Raw genomic sequence first — 18,286 nt, 5'->3', positions numbered from 1 at the left:
CAGGGAAAAGGTGGATTACTGTTAAATTTAGCAAATGATGCAATATCTTCACTTTAGCTGTGAACAGTCATACTGAGTGGAATAGAATTGACCACTTTTTCTGCGGAGATTAAAAGGCAATTACAATAATTGGTCCAGCATTTGTTGGTAAAATAACGTGAGTTAAATCTGCATGCTATCAGAAGTGTGTAAAAAAAAAGACCTAACAATTTGTGATGAAGGAGGAATATGCAATGAATTGCAAGTCAGCACAAATTGCTGGACAGTTAGAACCTTACAAACATGGGATCTTGCCACCATCAACAACAAGAGTTTCAAGAATTACTTCATTTGCACGCTGAAAACAAATAATACTTGACAAGAATGTTAGGGCTGGTATTTAATTATTTATATTCCTGTCATGTTACTCAACGTCTGAGGCCCTGAAAGTTAAAACTTTGGAAACTTATTTCAGCAGGTGGTAAATTGTTCCCCACGATTTTAAAAATACTGTATAACATTTTAATTTATTTTTATTTTTTATTTTTTATCCCTTGTTCCTCTCTCTCCTAATTCAATAATTTTCCCCTCTGTTTATTTCTCATTTTGTATTTAATTGAGCACACATTCACCCCATTTCTCTCCCCGTTCTTTTTTGTTACCTTCTCCTGCCTTACATTTAATTGATTAAGCAGACGGATGTGTTGACTCCATCGTTCATCAAGATCTCAAATTCCCCAGTGGTCTAGTTATCAATTCTTACTTCCAGCAATGTACAGTGCAAACATTTTTCAGCTAAACAGAAATAAATAAAAATCTTAACAAGCAAGGCAAATTCTGGGTCATTATTCCCCCTAACTATAATTATATTCAAGCAGACTATGCTACACAATACAGACAGGATTCATTATGATCCCCAGCAGAAGTAGGGAAACTTTTTAACATTTATTAGATTGATGAATGAATGTAAGTGCTCCATGTCAGTAAAGACAAGCAAGGCAATGATCTGTCAAAGTGTGAACATAACTATGCCCATGTCAAGCCGGCTCCTAAAATTTGCTATTATAAACCTCAGAATTATCAAAAATAATTAAATTGCTACTTAATCAGTTCCAAATTTAATTTCCCAGCCACCCCATTGTTCATTGTACTAGCGTTTCCGAAACTATTTTCCAATAATGAAAATAAACTAACTACCACAAAAACAAAAAAAGTGATAAAGCACAGAGGGTACAATTTAATCGCCGCGTTGCACTTAAATGAGAATGTGACGTGGCTGGTACAGGAGAGGCCAAAATTGAGAACTGTGCCTGGTGCCGATCTGTTTGTGATCTAACAGGCCCGACCCCATTGCAGAAATCAGGATCCTGCCATAGCACAGCGAGAAACCAATAATCACCACTTAAAGCCAATCTCCATGTAATAAACAGGAGCTACCCCCTATCTAATGGCCTCCCGTGATTTAACTGCCTCCCCAGCAAGTGGTTACGTGGGTGCCAATTAGTACTCCTTTTTAAAAACATTGGGCGCGATTCTCCCAAAACGGGAGAAATCGTAAGGCTGGCGTCAAACCCGGGCGGGTTTGACGCCAGCGCGCCCCTTCCCGACCGGGAACCGATTCTGGTCCCCGGTCGGGGCTAGCAGCCCGACGCCGTAAGCTCCGGCATCACCGTTAAGCCCGCTTGCCGGAGTTAGCGCCGGCTGACGCGTCATATGACGTCAGCCGCGCATGCGCGGATTGGAAGACTCCAACCCGCGCATGCGCGGATGACGTCATCGCGTATTTGCGCGAAACCTGCGCATGCGCGGGCCGGGATGCCCCTCAGCCGCCCCGCGAATGGATACTGCGGGGCGGCGGAAGGAGAAATAGTGCGCGGGCATCGGGCCGCTACCCGATCGGTGCCCACCGATCGCGATCGGTGCCCACCGATCGCGGGCCCATGGCACCCTTGGCACGGCCGTGGTACTGCCGTGCCAATCGGTGCCATGGTTATAAAAAGCGAGTTGTTCCCGCCGTTTTTACGAACGGCCAGACCAGGTGTGTTTGCCGTTCGTAAAAACAGCGTAAAGGGCTGGGACTTCGGCCCATCTATCAGCTGTGAATCGGTGCCGGCCGTAAAAAAACGGCGGCAGCGATTCGTGTCGGGAGTTGGGCGGGGGGGGGGGGGTGGGGGGGGGGGGGGGGGGGGGGAGAATAGCGGGAGGGCGGGAAAAATGTCGGGAAGGCCCTCCCGCTATTCTCCGACCCGTCGTGGGGGGCGGAGAATCACGCCCATTAAGCTGGCGGAAGAGTTGCTGCGGGGTCCAGAGGAGGTGAGTAGCCATCTTCGCTCCTGACCATTGGGCCCGGGGGCACAAGCTTGCTGCCCTGGTGCTCGGAGGATGAGCCCACCGGGGGGGGGGGGGGGGGGGGGGGGCGGCAGCTTCGGCCGGGGTGGGCCGCCAAGGGTGGGGGATTTGCAGAATGGGGGGGGTGGCCGCCCATGGCCTCGGTTTGATGGGGGTGGGGGAAGGAGGAGGGGTTGCTCAGCGCCCGGGGGTCCGCCATGCCACCCCTGGGTCACGTGTTCCCATTCCTGGCAGCTCCTCCGACCACCCATAAATCCCACTGATCGCAGAGGCTTTTGGCCACACAGTCAAGCTATTGCTAATTGGGAACTGGAATCATAGTTAAGTGAAGACTTCACACCTCCCAAGTGGATCCTCGTGGGTAGGCACTATGCAGCATGTGGGAGTTATTGCCTAGGATCAAAATTGGACCTTGACGCCTGAACACTACAGGAAGCAACATCATGCACCAAGCAGCCAACATCCAAACCCAGGGGCTGGGCCCCATCACTGGGGACGTTTCAGCGACCAGAGGGTGGCCATATGCACCGGGAGGGGACCAGTGACCGGTCCCGATAATGTTACTTGCGGGTGTCTGGGGTACAGTGTGTGGGGTGCAGTGAGGAGGGGCCTGCTGCGGACGGGGCTGCATGGGCAGGGTGTGTCAGATGGCAGGGGAAGGGGGATGGGGGGAGGAAGAGTGTATTGGAGGAATATGGGGGAATGAGCAATGGGGAGAGGGGTGCAATGGGAGAATCGGGAGGGGGAGCAATGGGGAAATTGAGGGGGGGGAGCAATGGGGGAATGGATGGTCCCGGGATGGGGGACCGCTGATTGTCAGTCTCTCACCCCCCCACCCTGTCCCAACCTGACAGGGTCTGTATAATTGCACTCCAGGGTGATAGGAGTGTGTTGGCACTGTCAGTGGGTCACTGTCGAGGGCAGGGGATGATGATAACCCGCTGAGAATGAGGTGGACGGGGAGGGGCGAAGAGTCATCCAGGACCTACATGTCCATGAGACTCCCAGTGACCAGGACGTGCTCTGGAGGGTCTCCGCAATGCCCTGCTGAGACTGGGACATTCCCCGCAGCACCTCATCAAGGTCCACCTGGTACTGAGTCACGTTCCCCAGGGACTGGGACATGCTGTCGAGGCACTCAGCCATGGCTGTCACTGACTGATCAACAACGCACCAAGGTTCCCTAAAGGCCAGCTTGACATCTTTGAGTTTAATGTGCGACAAGTCAAATACAATTTGAATTTTCTATTGAGGATTTCAAATAGCACAAAATTATATTCATAGTCCCAGAGGAAGCATTTTCACTTAGGATTGTGCAAGAAACCATGCAGCCTTAAAATAAAATGAATTCAATTCCCAAGGTAAGTAAGCTACCTGAATGTGGAGCACTGCTTTCCCCAGTCTAGGGAAAGTGGAAAGTAGAGTGCATCTAAATAGGGATAGAACATAAAATGGTATAGTTGCTGACAAATGAAGTTTCAGGCTTCAAATTCCCAAGACACTGAAAATTGAGTGGAGACCACCACACACCTACCACACATACACGCTGTAATCAGCTCGTCTCTCCCGGCAGCCAGTACGCTTTGCGGGATTCACCCAGAACTTGCGAGGACGTTGAGATCAGGATCCCGCCCACAATGGATGTGAACAAGCTGTGCTACTTAAGTTGGTCTTAAACACACTAAGAATTACTTTCCCGGATCTACTGGCCTCCCGGCATCTTCCGGCCTCCCCAAGGAGACCCCAGCCGGGCACTGTTCTGTACTAGTTCACAGAAATGTGGACAAGGTGGAATGTCAGCCGGTAGGTCTCTCAGGCTGTACAGTCAGTGCCAGGATAGGGTGGCCCCCTGGCCATTTCCCTGGAATGTGGGTACCTGCCAAGTGCCACCAGATGTCACTGCCAACCAAGGGTCGGGGCCGGAGGGGGGACCATGCCCATGAAAGAATTCTGGAGGTGGGTAAGTAGGGGCCTCTGGGAGGTTGGGGGGTGAGGGGGGGGGGGTCCTGGTAAGGGTGAGGGGGTGCTGTAAGGAGGTGTGACCTCCCGGGACTAGGACACATCCCCCAATAACTGAGACATGGCATTGAGGCGCGCAGCTATGGCTATCACTGACTGAGCTATGGGTTTGATACCACCACCCATGCTGCTGATGTTATGCACAAGGCTCTCCACTGCGGCTGCCACCCTAGCAGTGTTGGCCTCGGTGCCAAGCATTGCCGGCACCATCTCCTGCTCCTGTAGCCTCTGGGACTCCTCCAATCCTGGAGTGCAGCTGACATCCACCTCTGAATCTCACAGTTGCACCCTATCGACTGCATCAGCTCCGGGTAAACAGAGGCTCAGCATCTGACTGGGACCCAGCTGGGTCCTGGGATCCAGCAGACCTCCCACTGTGTCTCGCCAGGGCGTTCCTGCCTCCACCTGATGTGCATCAGCAACTATGTGGTGCTCACCAGAATATGCCCCAGAAGCCTGCCCACTCCTATCCCCCACCAAGGTGTCTGTATCTGTGCTGGTGGAGAGTGGGGCTAACAGCGGCACCACAAATATGGTGGTCTCCTCGGAGGTGTTCTCATGGGAGGCGGGGGCGGGGGGGGGGCCTACACGGATGGACCTACACTATCGAATAGAGATCCTGCAGGAGAATGGACATGTGGTCAGTGGGAGGGATGGCTAAGTTTAGACGGACAGCGTGGTCGGCGCAGGATTGGACGGCCAAAGGGCCTGTTCATGTGCTGTAGTTTTCTTTGTTCTTTGTTCTTCCTCCTGCGGGAACACAGGGGTACTGTGAGCCATACACACATTCATTGCAGGGCGGGGTGGAATTGGGGGCAGTGTGGGAGGCACTGCTGGAGATGGGTGGCCTGGGCCACGATATGGTGCTGGGTTGGGGGGGGGAGGGTCCCAAGCTCATGCTCATGCTCATGGTGGGGGGGTTGTTGATTGGTGTCAGGGGCCTGTGCCAACCCACCCGTGCGGTCCGGTGGAGGTCTTTGATCTTATTGCACTGGGTGTCGGTCCTCCTGGTGATGCTCCCTGAGCTGATGCCGTTGCCACTTCCAGGCAGCACTGGCTGCCCTGTGGCTGATGCTCTGAGCCCCTCGGGGGAACAGGGCAGCCCGTCTGATCTCGAGCATCCAACAATCTGGCCAGGTCAGCATCCCCGAATCGTGGGGCTGGTCTCCTCGGTAGCATGGCTACGAGCTGTGTGGGGTTCGCTCTGCAGGTGTGGTTTAAGTGCTGCTCTCCCATGTTAACACAGAGCTGGTGGACATGCTCCTGCCGTATCAGCCCGTGGGGCCTTGTTAAGTGGTCCAATTTATGTTTGATACCAGTGACGGCTCACCGGGGCGAACGCCGGGAAGCTCGTAGCAGTTAACGCTCGCTACCACACTTAGAAACCTTTCCATTAAATTGCACCCCCTGTTTCTCTTGGTGCCTCTCAACCTCTGTCTCCAAGCCATTTATTATTGATTGTACATTGTGGTTTAAAAAAAATAATACTTCGAACAAAGTAAGGCTGGGTGATATGGAGGAACAGAAGGATTTGAAAGTTCAGGTTAATTAGATTAAAATCAGTAGCGAAAGTTGGTAAGGCATTAAAAACTGATGGAATACTGGGTTTTATGGAAAGACGTACAGAACATAAAACTTAAAATATAATGATGAATCTATAGAAAGTTGCAGTTAGATCACAGTCGGAGTATTATGTGAATTTTTGAACCCTACACTTTAGGAAGGATATTGTGCCAATAAAAATAAAACTGAGCCAATTCACTGCCTGGTATGAGGAAATACTAATCCAAAGGAAGACAGAACAAAGGTGCAGCTATTTTCTTTTTGTGAAAAGTATTTTTATTCAAATTTTTAGCATTTTAACATTTTACAAAACAAAACAAAAATATTACACCCAAATACAATAAACCCTGCATCAACGCCCGCCCCCCCCCCCCCCCCCCCCCCCCCTCCAACTGTTAACAGTAACTAGCTCCCTGTATGGTTGAATACACCGGGCCTGGTACTCCTCCGGAAGCACGTCAGAGCACACAAAACTAACCCACTCATAGAAAGAGTGCTCCTACTCCACTCAAACCCCCAATACGCCTTCATAGAGTAACCTGGCGGCCGTCAGGACACTGTATCCCTCCGGGAACTAGCGCCGGCAGGATCGAATCCCACCACTACCACCGCCGAGGTACCCATCACACTACACCTCAACCAACTCGTCGCGCCCCACGCCCCCGCACCTACCGGGTCGCTACACATGTTCCGCACACCTGCGCCCACAAGCTTCCAGCGCCCCCAGTCCCCAGTCGAACCAGACGGGTACGAAGCTCATACAGAATCACCCCCGGAGTCCGCCATCATACCCCAACCAACCGTGATCGTCCAGCCACCAGAAGAGGCTGCAACCCCGGTGCTCCGCCGATCACAACGGACAACTCGGCCACCGGACAGACTCAGTTTGTAAGCCATCACCCCCGCCGGACTTGATTTTTTCACAGGGGGTGAATGTGGTGAATTATAAACACTAATAATCCACGCTGTATTGTACAACATGTGTTGAGCCTGTACCTTGTATCAGATCATGTGTAGTTGCGCGGCTCTACCCATAGGGGGAGATGAGGAGCTTGTACTGGGCTCTACCCTTGGCTCCGCCCATGGCTCCACCCCTAACCAGAAGTATAAAGGTTGCTGTTGTGAGCCTGCCTGCCAGTTCATCAAGAGTTCATCTTGTCACAGGCAGGTTCTGTTGTAAGACGATTAAAACCACTGTTCGCTTCTAACCACGTGTCACGTGAATTGATGGTCTCATCATAGGGATTGGGGGATTTTTGCCTTTTTTTGTGGAAGGGGTTTCTGTTCAATGTTGAGATTGTAAAGAGTTGTCGGGGTGAAAAGTTTATGTGGGGATGGATGTTCCCATCCCCCCCCTCCTGTTTTATGGGACTGTTTGTGTTTAACATCTGTTTGTTTGCTTTTGGAGAAGGCAACCTGGAGTTCAGGAGAAGTCCTTGTTTGGGTGGGGCAGGGTAAGGCCAGCAGGAGGCCGCCTTCTTTGAGCTGAGGAATGGGGGGGGGGGGGGGGGGGGGAGAGGGAGGGGGAGGGCTGAGAGAGGGAGGGGGAGGTTATTAGGATGTGCCTTTGGGCAGGGGCAGCCACGCTAGCAGGTTATGCTGGTGAACGGAAGTGAGGTGGTGGGAGAGAAGGCCAAGAGGGGTGGCCGGGAGGATAGGGGAAAGGGGAAGTGGGGGGGGGAAGGGGAAAAGCTTGGGGGGGGGGGTTTCTGCGACGCGACGGGGGTGAGAGATGACATGGTCAAGGGCGAAGAAAGGGGCTATCTGGGATGGGCTAGGTACAGAGTGGAATTAAAGGGGCAGGGGTTAAGTGGGGAAGATGACAGACGGCAGAAGGAATTGGAGGCGCAAGCCTCCGGTAAGGTTGGTAACATGGAACGTCCGGGGACTGAATGGGCCGGTTAAAAGGTCATGGGTGTTGGCGCACCTCAGGAGGTTGAAAGCAGGGGTTGTCTTTTTGCGGGAGACACACCTCCGTGTGAAGGACCAGGTTAGGTTAAGGAAGGGGTGGGTCGGGCAGGTATTTCACTCGGGGTTTGATTTGAAATTGAGGGGTGTGGTGATTTTAATGGGCAAAAAAATGAGATTCGTGAGTGTGAAGGAGGTGAGGGATCCAGGTGGGAGATATGTGATTGTGAGTGGGGTATTGGAAGGGGCACCGGTCGTGTTGGTAAATGTGTATGCCCCAAATTGGGATGATGTGGGTTTTATGAGGGGGTTGCTGGCAGCAATCTCGTATTTGGCCACGTACCAGTTGATCATGGGAGGAGATTTTTACAGTGTCCTAGAGCCGAGGGTGGATAGATCGAGCCCCAGGTCGATGGGTGGGGTACGAATGGCCAGGGAGCTGGGGGGGGGGAGGGTTTATGGAGAGGATGGGTATGGTGGATCCATGGTGCATTCAGAACCCGGGGGAAGGGTGTATTCCTTCTTTTCACACGTCTATAAGGTGTATTCGAGGATTGATTACTTTGTAGTGAGTCGGGAGATTTTGGTTGGGGTGGAGGGGGCAGAGTATGTGGGGATAGTTATCTTGGGCCATGCACCCCACTGGCTGGATATTCGGTTCAGTATAGGACGAGAGCAGAGGCTGGGGTGGAGGTTTGACTCGGGGTTGTTGGCAGATGGAGGTTTTTGTGATAAGGTGCGGTTGGCGATTAGGGATTATGTGGAGTTCAATCAGAATGGGGAGGTGTCGGCGGGCATTTTTTGGGAAGCACTGAAGGTAGTGGTCCAGGGAGAAATAATCTAATTTACGGTTCGTGCGAATAAAGAAAGGAGGGCGGAACATGACCGTCTGGTGAGCGAGATAGTGGAGGTGGACAGAGAATATTTGAGGGTGCCCACCATGGAGGGATTGGCAAGGAGGAAAAAGTTGCAAGGGCAATTTGACAGGCTGACAATGGGGAGGGCGGTAGGGCAGCTGCGTAGGGCAAGAGGAGTGCAATAAGTATGGGGAGAAGGCGAGTCGCATGCTGGTGTACCAGCTGCGTTCAGGGAAATATTGAAGATCCGGACTGGGGCTGGGGATGTGGTGTCAGAGCCAGGGAAGATAAATGAGGCATTTAGAATATTACCAGGGACTTTATGAGTCAGACCCAGGAGGAGAGGAGGGGGACATGGGGTGGTTTCTGGACGAGCTAGAATTTCCCCAGGTGGAGGAAGTAAAGAGGCAGGCGTTGGAGGAGCCCCTGGGGCTGAGGGAGGTGCTGGATAGTATCAGGGGTATGAAGTCGGGGAAGGCCCCTGGGCCGGATGGGTACCCGGCAGAATTTTATAAGGAATTTGCGGCGCACCTGGTATCACATCTGTTGGGGGCGTTTAATGAAGCACTGGAGAAGGGGGAGTTGCCAGAGACAGTGAAGCAGGCAGTAATCACACAAATCCCCAAAAAAGGGAAGGATCCAGTGGAATGTGGGTCGTATAGACCCAAATCACTATTGAACACGGATGTGAAAGTATTGGCTAAGTTGTTGGCGGGGAGGATGGAGGATTGTGTCCCGGGGGTGGTTGCAGAAGATCAAACAGGCTTCGTGAAGGGCAGGCAGCTCACGAGTAATATAAGATGGTTGTTGAATGTGGTGATGAATCCGTCGAGAGCTCTGGTACCGGAGGTGGAGGTGTCCATGGACGCGGAGAAGGCATTTGACCGGGTAGAGTGGTGGTACTTGTTTGAAGTTTTGGGATGGTTTGGGTTTGGGCCGAGATTTGTGGCATGGGTGCGGTTGCTGTATGTGGCGCCAAGAGCGAGGGTGAGGACGAATGATATGAGCTCACGAAGCTTTGACTTACACAGGGGTACAAGGCAGGGGTGCCCGCTGTCGCCTCTGCTGTTTGCGCTGGCCATGGAGCCATTGGCGATGGCTCAGGGGAGTGGCAGAGGGGATAATGAGGGGACAGAGGGAGCATCGGGTGTCGCTCTATGCCAATGACCTCTTGCTGTATGTTTCGGATCCGTTGGAGAGTATGGGAAGGATTATGGGCCTGTTGGGGAGGTTTGGCGGTTCTCGGGATACAAGCTGAATGTAGGGATAAGCGAGGTATTCCCGGTGAATGAGCTGGCACAGCGGGCTAATTTAGGGGGGATGCCATTTACGGTAGCGAGGGATAGGTTTAGGTACTTGGGGATTCAGGTAGCGAGGGGCTGGACAGGGCTCCATAAGTGGAATTTAACGAAGCTGGTGGCAGAGGCCAGGGAGGATCTAGAGAGGTGGGATACACTGCACTTAACTTTGGCGGGAAGGGTCCAAGTGGTGAAAATGAATATTCTGCCGAGGTTCTTGGTTATCTTTCAGGCTCTCCCGATCTTTATACCAAAGGACTTTTTACGGAAAGTGGACACAATCATCTCTGACTTTGTATGGGCGGGGAAGGTGCCGAGGGTGGGGAGGACTCTGCTACAGAGGCAGCGGGGGGGGGGGGGGGGGTTGGCTTTGCCAAACTTGCTTCATTATTATTGGGCGGCGAATGTGGACAAGGTGTGGCGGTGGTGGGAAGGATAAGGGGTAGAGTGGGTTAGAATGGAGGAGGAATCTTGTAAGGGGTCTAGTTTGAGGGCTATGGTGACGGCAGCATAGCCAATGGCTCCGAGTAGGTACTCAAGGAGCCCAGTGGTGCAGTCCAGGGTGAAGATATGGAATCAGCTGAGGAGGCATTTTAGGGTGGAAGGGATGTCGGTGCTAACGCCGCTGTGCGAAAATCATGGGTTTGAGCCGGGGGGTGATGGATAGTGTACACAGGAGGTGGAGGGAAGTGGGGCTGGTCAAGCTGAGGGGTTTGCATTTGGAGGAAAGGTTCGCCAATCTGGAGGAGCTAAGGGGGAGGGTAGAGCTGCCGAGGGGTAGTCAGTTCAGGTATCTACAGGTTAGGGACTTGGCACAAAAGGTCTGGAAGGGGTTCCCTAGATTGCCGGGATACACCCTGCTGGAGTGACTGCTGCTTCCGGATGTGGAAGGGAGGGAAGAATTGGGGATGTATATAAGTGGCTGGGGGAGCAGGGAGGCGAATGGGTGGTGTAGATCAAGGAGAAATGGGAAGCGTGGGAATTGGCATCAATTGGGGAGTATGGAGTGAGGCACTGCAAAGGGTAAACAGGACCTCCTCTTGTGCAAGGACGAGCCTGATACAGTTTAAGGTGGTGCACAGGGTGCACATGACTCGGGCGAGAATGAGTGGGTTCTTTCAGGGGGTAGCAGATGAGTGTCAGAGGTGTGGGCAAGGCCCAGCGAATCATGCGCACATGTTTTGGGGTTGTGAAAAATTGTGAAGATTCTGGGTCGGAGTGTTCACAGTCTTAGCCAGGATAGTGGAGGAGGGAGTGGACCCAGACCCTTTGGTGATGATATTTGGGGTTTCAGAGAAGCCGGAGCTCATGGAGAGGAGTAAGGCCGATGTCTTGGCCTTCGCCTCTCTGATTGCACGGCGACGAATTTTGCTGGAGTGGCGGTCGGCATCGCCACCGGGGACAGCAGCATGGTTGGGTGACCTGTATGACTTCCTGCGTTTAGAGAAGATAGAGTATGAGTTAAGGGGCTCAGCAGGGGAGTTTGAGAAAAGGTGGGGGATGTTTGGGACAGTGTTTGAGGAGCTGTTCATCGCAGGGGGGTGGGGGGTGCGGTGGGTGATGGGGGGGGGGGGGGGGGGGGGTGAAAAAGGAGAAAACTCAGTAGAAACTGTATAGTTGATTGTTGGGAAGAATATTTCCCGGGGTGTTTACTTGCTGTAACCTACTTTGATACAAGTGTGAATAAATGCGTTTTAAACAAAAAGGAAAAATAATCATAAAGGTGTGCGTGTCAAATCTTGGACTGGGGTCGCTGATAAAAATGGAGTGTAAGCTTTGATTATAAGTGTCATTTGGAAAACATGGTCTGGATTTTGGAATGCAAAGCGCCAATGAAAAGAATTATAATTATGAGAGATTATTCACTTAGCGCTAGGGGCTTGGACGGGGCAGAGTTTGTAAGGAGCATCCAGGAGGACTTCTTAAAACAATATATAGATAGTCCAACTAGGGAAGGGGCTGTACTGGACCTGGTATTGGGGAATGAGCCTGGCTAGGTGGTAGAAGTTTCAGTAGGGGAGCATTTCGGGAACAGTGACCACAATTCAGTAAGTTTTAAAGTGCTGGTGGACAAAGATAAGAGTGGTCCTCGGGTGAATGTGCTAAATTGGGGGAAAGCTATTTATAACAATATTAGGTAGGAACCGAAGAACCTAGATTGGGAGCAGATGTTTGAGGGTAAATCAACATCTGACATGGGGGAGGCTTTCAAATGTCTGTTGAAAGGAATTCAGGACCGGCATGTTCTTGAGAGGAAGAAGGATAAATACGGCAAATTTCGGCAACCTTGGATAACGAGAGATATTGTAGGCCTCGTCAAAAAGAAAAAGGAGGTATTTGTCAGGGCAAGAAGGCTGAGAACAGACGAAGCCTGTGTGGAATATAAGGAAAGTAGGAAGGAACTTAAGCAAGGAGTCAGGAGGGCTAAAAGGGGTCAAGAAAAGTCATTGGCAAATAGGGTTAAGGAAAAGCCCAAGGCTTTTTACACGTACATAAAAAGCAAGAGGGTAGCCAGGGAAAGGGTAGGCCCACTGAAGGACAGGGAAGGAATCTATGTGTGGAGCCAGAGGAAATGGGCAAGGTACTAAATGAATACTTTGCATCAGTATTCACCAAAGAGAATGAATTGGTGGATGTTGGGTCTGGGTGTGTAGATAGCCTGGGTCACATTGAGATCCAAAACGATGAGGTGTTGGGCGTCTTGAAAAATATTAAGGTAGATAAGTCCCCAGGGCCTGATGGGATATACCCCAGAATACTGAAGGAGGCTAGAGAGGAAATTGCTGAGGCCTTGACAGAAATCCTCACTGTCTTCAGGTGATAGCCCGGAGGACTGGAGAATAGCCAATGTTGTTCCTTTGTTTAAGAACGGTAGCAAGGATGATACAGGGAACTACAGGCTGGTGAACCTTACATCAGGGGTAGGGAAATTACTGGAGAGAATTCTTCGAGACAGGATCTGCTCCCATTTGGAAGCAAATGGACGTATTAGCGAGAGGAAGCACAGTTTTGTGAAGGGGAGGTCGTGTCTCACTAACTTAATAGAGTTTTTGAGGAGGTCACAAAGATGATTGATGCAGGTAGGGCAGTGGATGTTGTCTATATGTCCCTCATGGCAGACTGGTACAAAAGGTGAAGTCCACGGGATCAGGGGTGAGCTGGCAAGATGGATACAGAACTGGCTAGGTCATAGAAGGCAGAGAGTAGCAATGGAAGGGTGCTTTTCTGATTGGAGGGCTGTGACTGGTGGTGTTCCGCAGGGATCAGTGCTGGGACCGTTGCTGTTCGTAGTATATATAAATGATTTGTAGGAAAATGTAACTGGTCTGATTAGTAAGTTTGCAGATGACGCAAATGTTGGTGGAATTGCGGATAGCGATGAGAATTGTCAGAGGATACAGCATGATTTAAATCGTGTGGAGACTCGGACGGAGAGATGGCAGACGGAGTTTAATCTGGACAAATATGACGTAATGCATTTTGGAAGGTCTAATGCAGGTAGGGAATATACAGTGACTGGTAGAACCCTCAAGAGTATTGACAGTCAGAGAGATCTAGGTGTACAGGTCCACAGGTCACTGAAAGGGGCAACACAGGTGGAGATGGTAGTCAAGAAGACATACGGCATGCTTGCCTTCATTGGCCGGGGCATTGAGTATAGAAATTGGCAAGTCATGTTGCAGCTGTATAGAACCTTGGTGAGGCCACACTTGGAGTATAGTGTTCAATTGTGGTCGCCACAGTACCAGAAGGATGTGAAGGCTTTAGAGAGGGTGCAGAAGAGATTTACCAGGATGTTGCCTGGTATTGAGGGCATTAGCTATGAGGAGAGGTTGAATAAACTTGGTTTGTTCTCACTGGAATGACGGAGGTTGAGGGGCGACCTGATAGAGGTCTACAAAATTATGAGGGTCATAGGCAGAGTGAATAGGCAGAGGCTTTTTCCCAGGGTAGAGGGGTCAATTATTAGGGGGCATAGGTTTAAGGTGTGAGGGGCAAGGTTTAGATGAGATGTATGAGGCAGGCTTTTTTACACAGAGGGTAGTGGGTGCCTGGAACTCGCTGCCGGAGGAGGTGGTGGAAGCAGGGACGATAGTGACGTTTAAGGGGCATCTTGACAAATACATGAATAGGATGGGAATAGAGGAATACAGACCCCAGAAGTGCAGAAGATTTTAATTTAGACAGCAGCATGGTCGGCACAGGCTTGGAGGGCCAAAGGGCCTGTTCCTGTGCTGTACTTTTCTTTGTTCTTTGTGTGTTTTGGGGAGTGGAATTTGGCAACTCTCATGTGTCAATCATCTGGGGTGATTTTGAGGAGACATCCACAAACATTCACTTGGGGTTCAGAGTGGAGAGTGCATTTGCCCACAGCCATCTTGTGTGCCTAAAAGGGACTTTGTGTTAATGAGTCCAATGTACATTAAGGTGTACTTTGTATCCATGTTAATCCTATAACCTGTGTGTAATTGTCAAAGGGGTGAGTAAAGGAGTATTGTACTATAATCCAATTTTTTCATGCTTAATAATTATTTTTGTCTTATTGTCAAAACTAATTAGCAGTCCCGTGACATTGTCCGTATTTTACTTTTAAAAAGTAACAGATATGTTTTTTTGACCGTGGTTCCATTCTGGGATCTTCCCGTACAATTAAAACATTGCCTCAAATTATAATAAACGTTCTTATCAAAATGAATGTACAACTGCCTACCTAACCGGAAATCTTATGTATTTTTGGTGTATAGGACAATGATTTTGTCGCGGTACCCCATAGTTCGATCCATGCATCATCTTCTTCCATCGCCACAAGGAGAGCTTGCTCCTGCCATTTCAATGACCGTGAACATTTCAGGAAATCTCATGGACTTCGTTGTTGCTCATTTTGGCAATGAGGAGTAAGTGAATGTTCTCATTGATTTAACAATTTAAATGTTCCCCTCCCTGACTTTGTACCTTCCTGTACACAACAGCATTGCTGTAGGCTCATTTGAATTTGGAAAAAAATGGATGAAGAGATAGCACAAATAGAAATGAGTTTCATATGATGGCAGTAAGCCAGAAGATTGGGAACATTTTAGAAACCAGCAATGGATGATTTTTGAAGTTTGAGTAGGAGAGAAAACTAGCAATTAATATAAAAACAGACAGCAAAAGTCTACAAATATAAAATATAAAAAGAAAAATACCAGCTAAAATGAGCCTATGTTGTTTTGAGGATGAGACAGAGGAATTAATAAGGGGAAACATGGAAATGGCAGGGACTTTGAACAAGTATGTTGTCTCCATCTTCATAGTAGAAGACACAGCTCCAGGGTCCCGGGTTCAATTCCGGCCTTGGGTGACTGTCTGTATGGAGTTTGCACTTTCCACCCATGTCTGCGTGGGTTTCCTCCGGGTGCTCCGGTTTCCTCCCACAGTCTAAAGATGTTCAGGTTAGGTGGATTGGCCATGCTACATTGCCTCTTTGTGTCCAAAAGGTTAGGCAGGTTACTGGGATAGGGTGGAGGCATGGGCTTAATTGGAGTGCTCTTTCCAAGAGCCAGTGCAGACTCAATGGGCCGAATGGCCTCCTGCTGCACTGTAAATTCTATGAAAACATCAGATTCAATTCTATGAAAACAAAAAGTATCCCAAGAATAGAAGAAAATCAAGAGGCAAAAGGGAAGGAGGAACTTAAAATAAACACCATCACTTGGGAAAAAGTGTTGGGAAATTAATGGAACTTATGATTGCCAAATTCACTAAATCTGATGGCCCCATTCTAGAGTCTAATAAAAAGTGGCAGCAGAGATAGTGGATGCATGAGTTGTAATCTTCTAAAATTCCATAGATTCTAGGCGATTTTAAACCTCTGTTCAAGAATCAGGGTGACAGAAAGCAGGTATTTACAGGCCAGTTAGTTTAATGCCCATCAGTGGGAAAATGCATGAATCCATTATTAAGCGGTACATTTAGAAAATCACAAAACTATCAACATGGTTTTGAGAAAGGGACACTGTGTTTGACAATTTTATTAGAGTTCTAGTGGCAGTAACAAGCAGGGTGGATAAAGGGGAAACCAATAAATGTAGTGTATCTAGATTTCCAAAAGACAGTCGATAAGGTGCAACGTAAAAGGTTACGACAGAAGATAATACTTTGTGGTATTGGGGGTACGTATTAGCAGGGATGGAGGACCGGTCAACTACAGGAAACGAAGAGTTTGAATAAAAAGGTCATTTTCAGGATGGAAAATGAGGCAGCAGAGTGCCACAGGGATCAGCAATGAGAGCTCAATTATTTAAGATCTGTATTATTGACTTGGATGAAGGGACTGACGTTACTGTAGCCAAATTTTCTGATGATATGAAGGTATGTAAGAAAGCAAATTAAGAGGATGATACAAAGAGCCTGCAAAGAGATATAGATAGGTTAAGTAAGTGGGCAGAAATTTGGCAGATGGCGTATAATGTGGAAAAACGAGAGGTTATCCACTATGGCAAGAAGAATAGGAAAGCAGTACATCATTTAAGTGGAGAGAGATTACCGAATGCCACAATGCAGAGGGGTCTGGTGTCCTGGTGTCAGATTGCAGGTAAAGCAAGAAATTAAGAAGGCAATTGGAATACTGGCCTTTATTGTGACTGAGATGGAGTATATAGTAGGGAAGTCTTTTTACAACTGTACAGGTCATTGGTGAAACCATATGTAGAGTACTGTGTAAAAGTTACCTTTAGGAGGGATATACTTTCTTTGGAAGCAGTTCAGAGAAGGTTCAGTCGACTGATTCCTGGGATGAGGAGTTCATTTTCGGAGGAAAATTTGAACAAGTTGGGCCTATACCCATTGGAGTTTAGGAGATTGGGAGGTGATTTTTTTGGAAACAAGATTCTAAGGGGGCTGAAACGGGTAGATGCTGAGAGGATGTTTCCTTTCATGGGGGAAAATCTAGATTTGGCGGCACAGTTTTAAAATAACTGCTGGGGGGGATTATCCTGCCGTACCAGATTTCCCACGCTGTCGGGAAACCCCCAGGCTGCCGGCGAAACGGAGAATCTCGACAGCGGAGAATCCAGCCAGTTAAGATGGAGACAAAGAAGAATTTACTCTCTGAGGGTCGTTAGTGTTTGGAATTCTCTTCTGCAGTGCACAGTAGAAACTGGGTCACTGAATATATTCAAGGCTGAGTTGGTCAGATTTTTGATTGACAAGGGTGTCAAGGGTTACAGGGAACAGGCAGGAAAATGGAGTTAAGGCCATTATTGGATTAGCTATGATCTTATTAAATTATGGAGAAGGCTCAAGAGGCCAAATGTCCTACTTCTATTCCTTTCTTATGCTCTTATATTTGAGACTAAACGATGGATGTCAGCAAATGATTCAGTCATGGGGCCATCACAGCCAATCCTAACCTTGTACTCACCTTTGATGCAAACATACACTTTGTAGTGGAACAACAGGATCAGTAACTATGGTTTATTTATAAAGACTTTAAAAACTAGTAATTTTGTAGATTTCAACATTTCAATTGTTATTGTATTACAAGATTTCCTCAATTTATTTGCTTTTGTCAGGGATGATTTAGACAGGAAGTTGCAGGCACAGTACATTTCCAACTTACTGAAGGAAATCCCACAGCCTCTGGTATTTCTGGGTTACATTACTTCTGCACCTGGCTCCAGAGACTATATACAGATTAGAAAAATTGGAAATGTAAAGGTAAGCGCACATCCATGAAAGTGAACGGTGTAAAAATTACTCTTAATATTATGTACTAACGTTTTAATTTTAATCGTTACACTGAAGTCTCCATTTCTTTCATGGGATGTGGACATTCCTGGCAAGGCCAGCATTTGTTGCCATCCCCAATTGCCCTTGAGAAGGTGGTGGTGACTTAAAATGGATTGGAAAATAGTTTGCAAAGTGCTGCCATGGTCCATTGCTTCGCACATACATAATCCAGCAAGGATTGTTAGCATAGACTTCATCTGGTATTACATGCATTGACTATGCTGAAATGCTGAGGTTACTTTGCTGATTTTATACACATGCATTAGTTTACAGTCTTGATGGTAATAAACATGTCAGACCTTTTTGTATTCAGCAACTCTCACCCTTGTGTATAGTATAGAATTAAATTCTTGCAAGACATCAGAGACATCTAAAAAGTGAATTTGATGGGATTGTGAATCAGTAGATTGTGATGAAAATGGAGCCACTACTCACTGGCCGAAGAGCTAGTAAACAGTTTATTAAAATTAACAGAACTTTGAACAAAACCAGGGTAAAATAAAACAAACCGTTTGTAGCTTCACTATGTCAAACACCTTTCCA

General features: G+C 48.7%; 1 protein-coding gene across 2 annotated transcripts in view; it reads left to right on the top strand.

Annotated features, from left to right (window-relative positions):
- LOC119962925 (PGAP2-interacting protein-like) overlaps nt 1-18,286 on the top strand; it is a 154,330-nt gene that overhangs the window by 110,878 nt on the left and 25,166 nt on the right. For both annotated transcript variants that reach the window (XM_038791202.1, XM_038791201.1), the window contains 2 exons: nt 14,719-14,868; nt 17,527-17,671. In XM_038791202.1, the coding sequence (XP_038647130.1) occupies nt 14,719-14,868; nt 17,527-17,671 (295 nt within the window). The remainder of the gene's footprint in view (nt 1-14,718; nt 14,869-17,526; nt 17,672-18,286) is intronic.

The sequence above is a fragment of the Scyliorhinus canicula genome, chromosome 3 (genome assembly GCF_902713615.1).
Source record: "Scyliorhinus canicula chromosome 3, sScyCan1.1, whole genome shotgun sequence".
NCBI lineage: Eukaryota > Metazoa > Chordata > Chondrichthyes > Carcharhiniformes > Scyliorhinidae > Scyliorhinus > Scyliorhinus canicula.
Note: the sequence above shows the minus strand (reverse complement) of the source record. Positions and strands in the feature narration are given on the sequence as shown.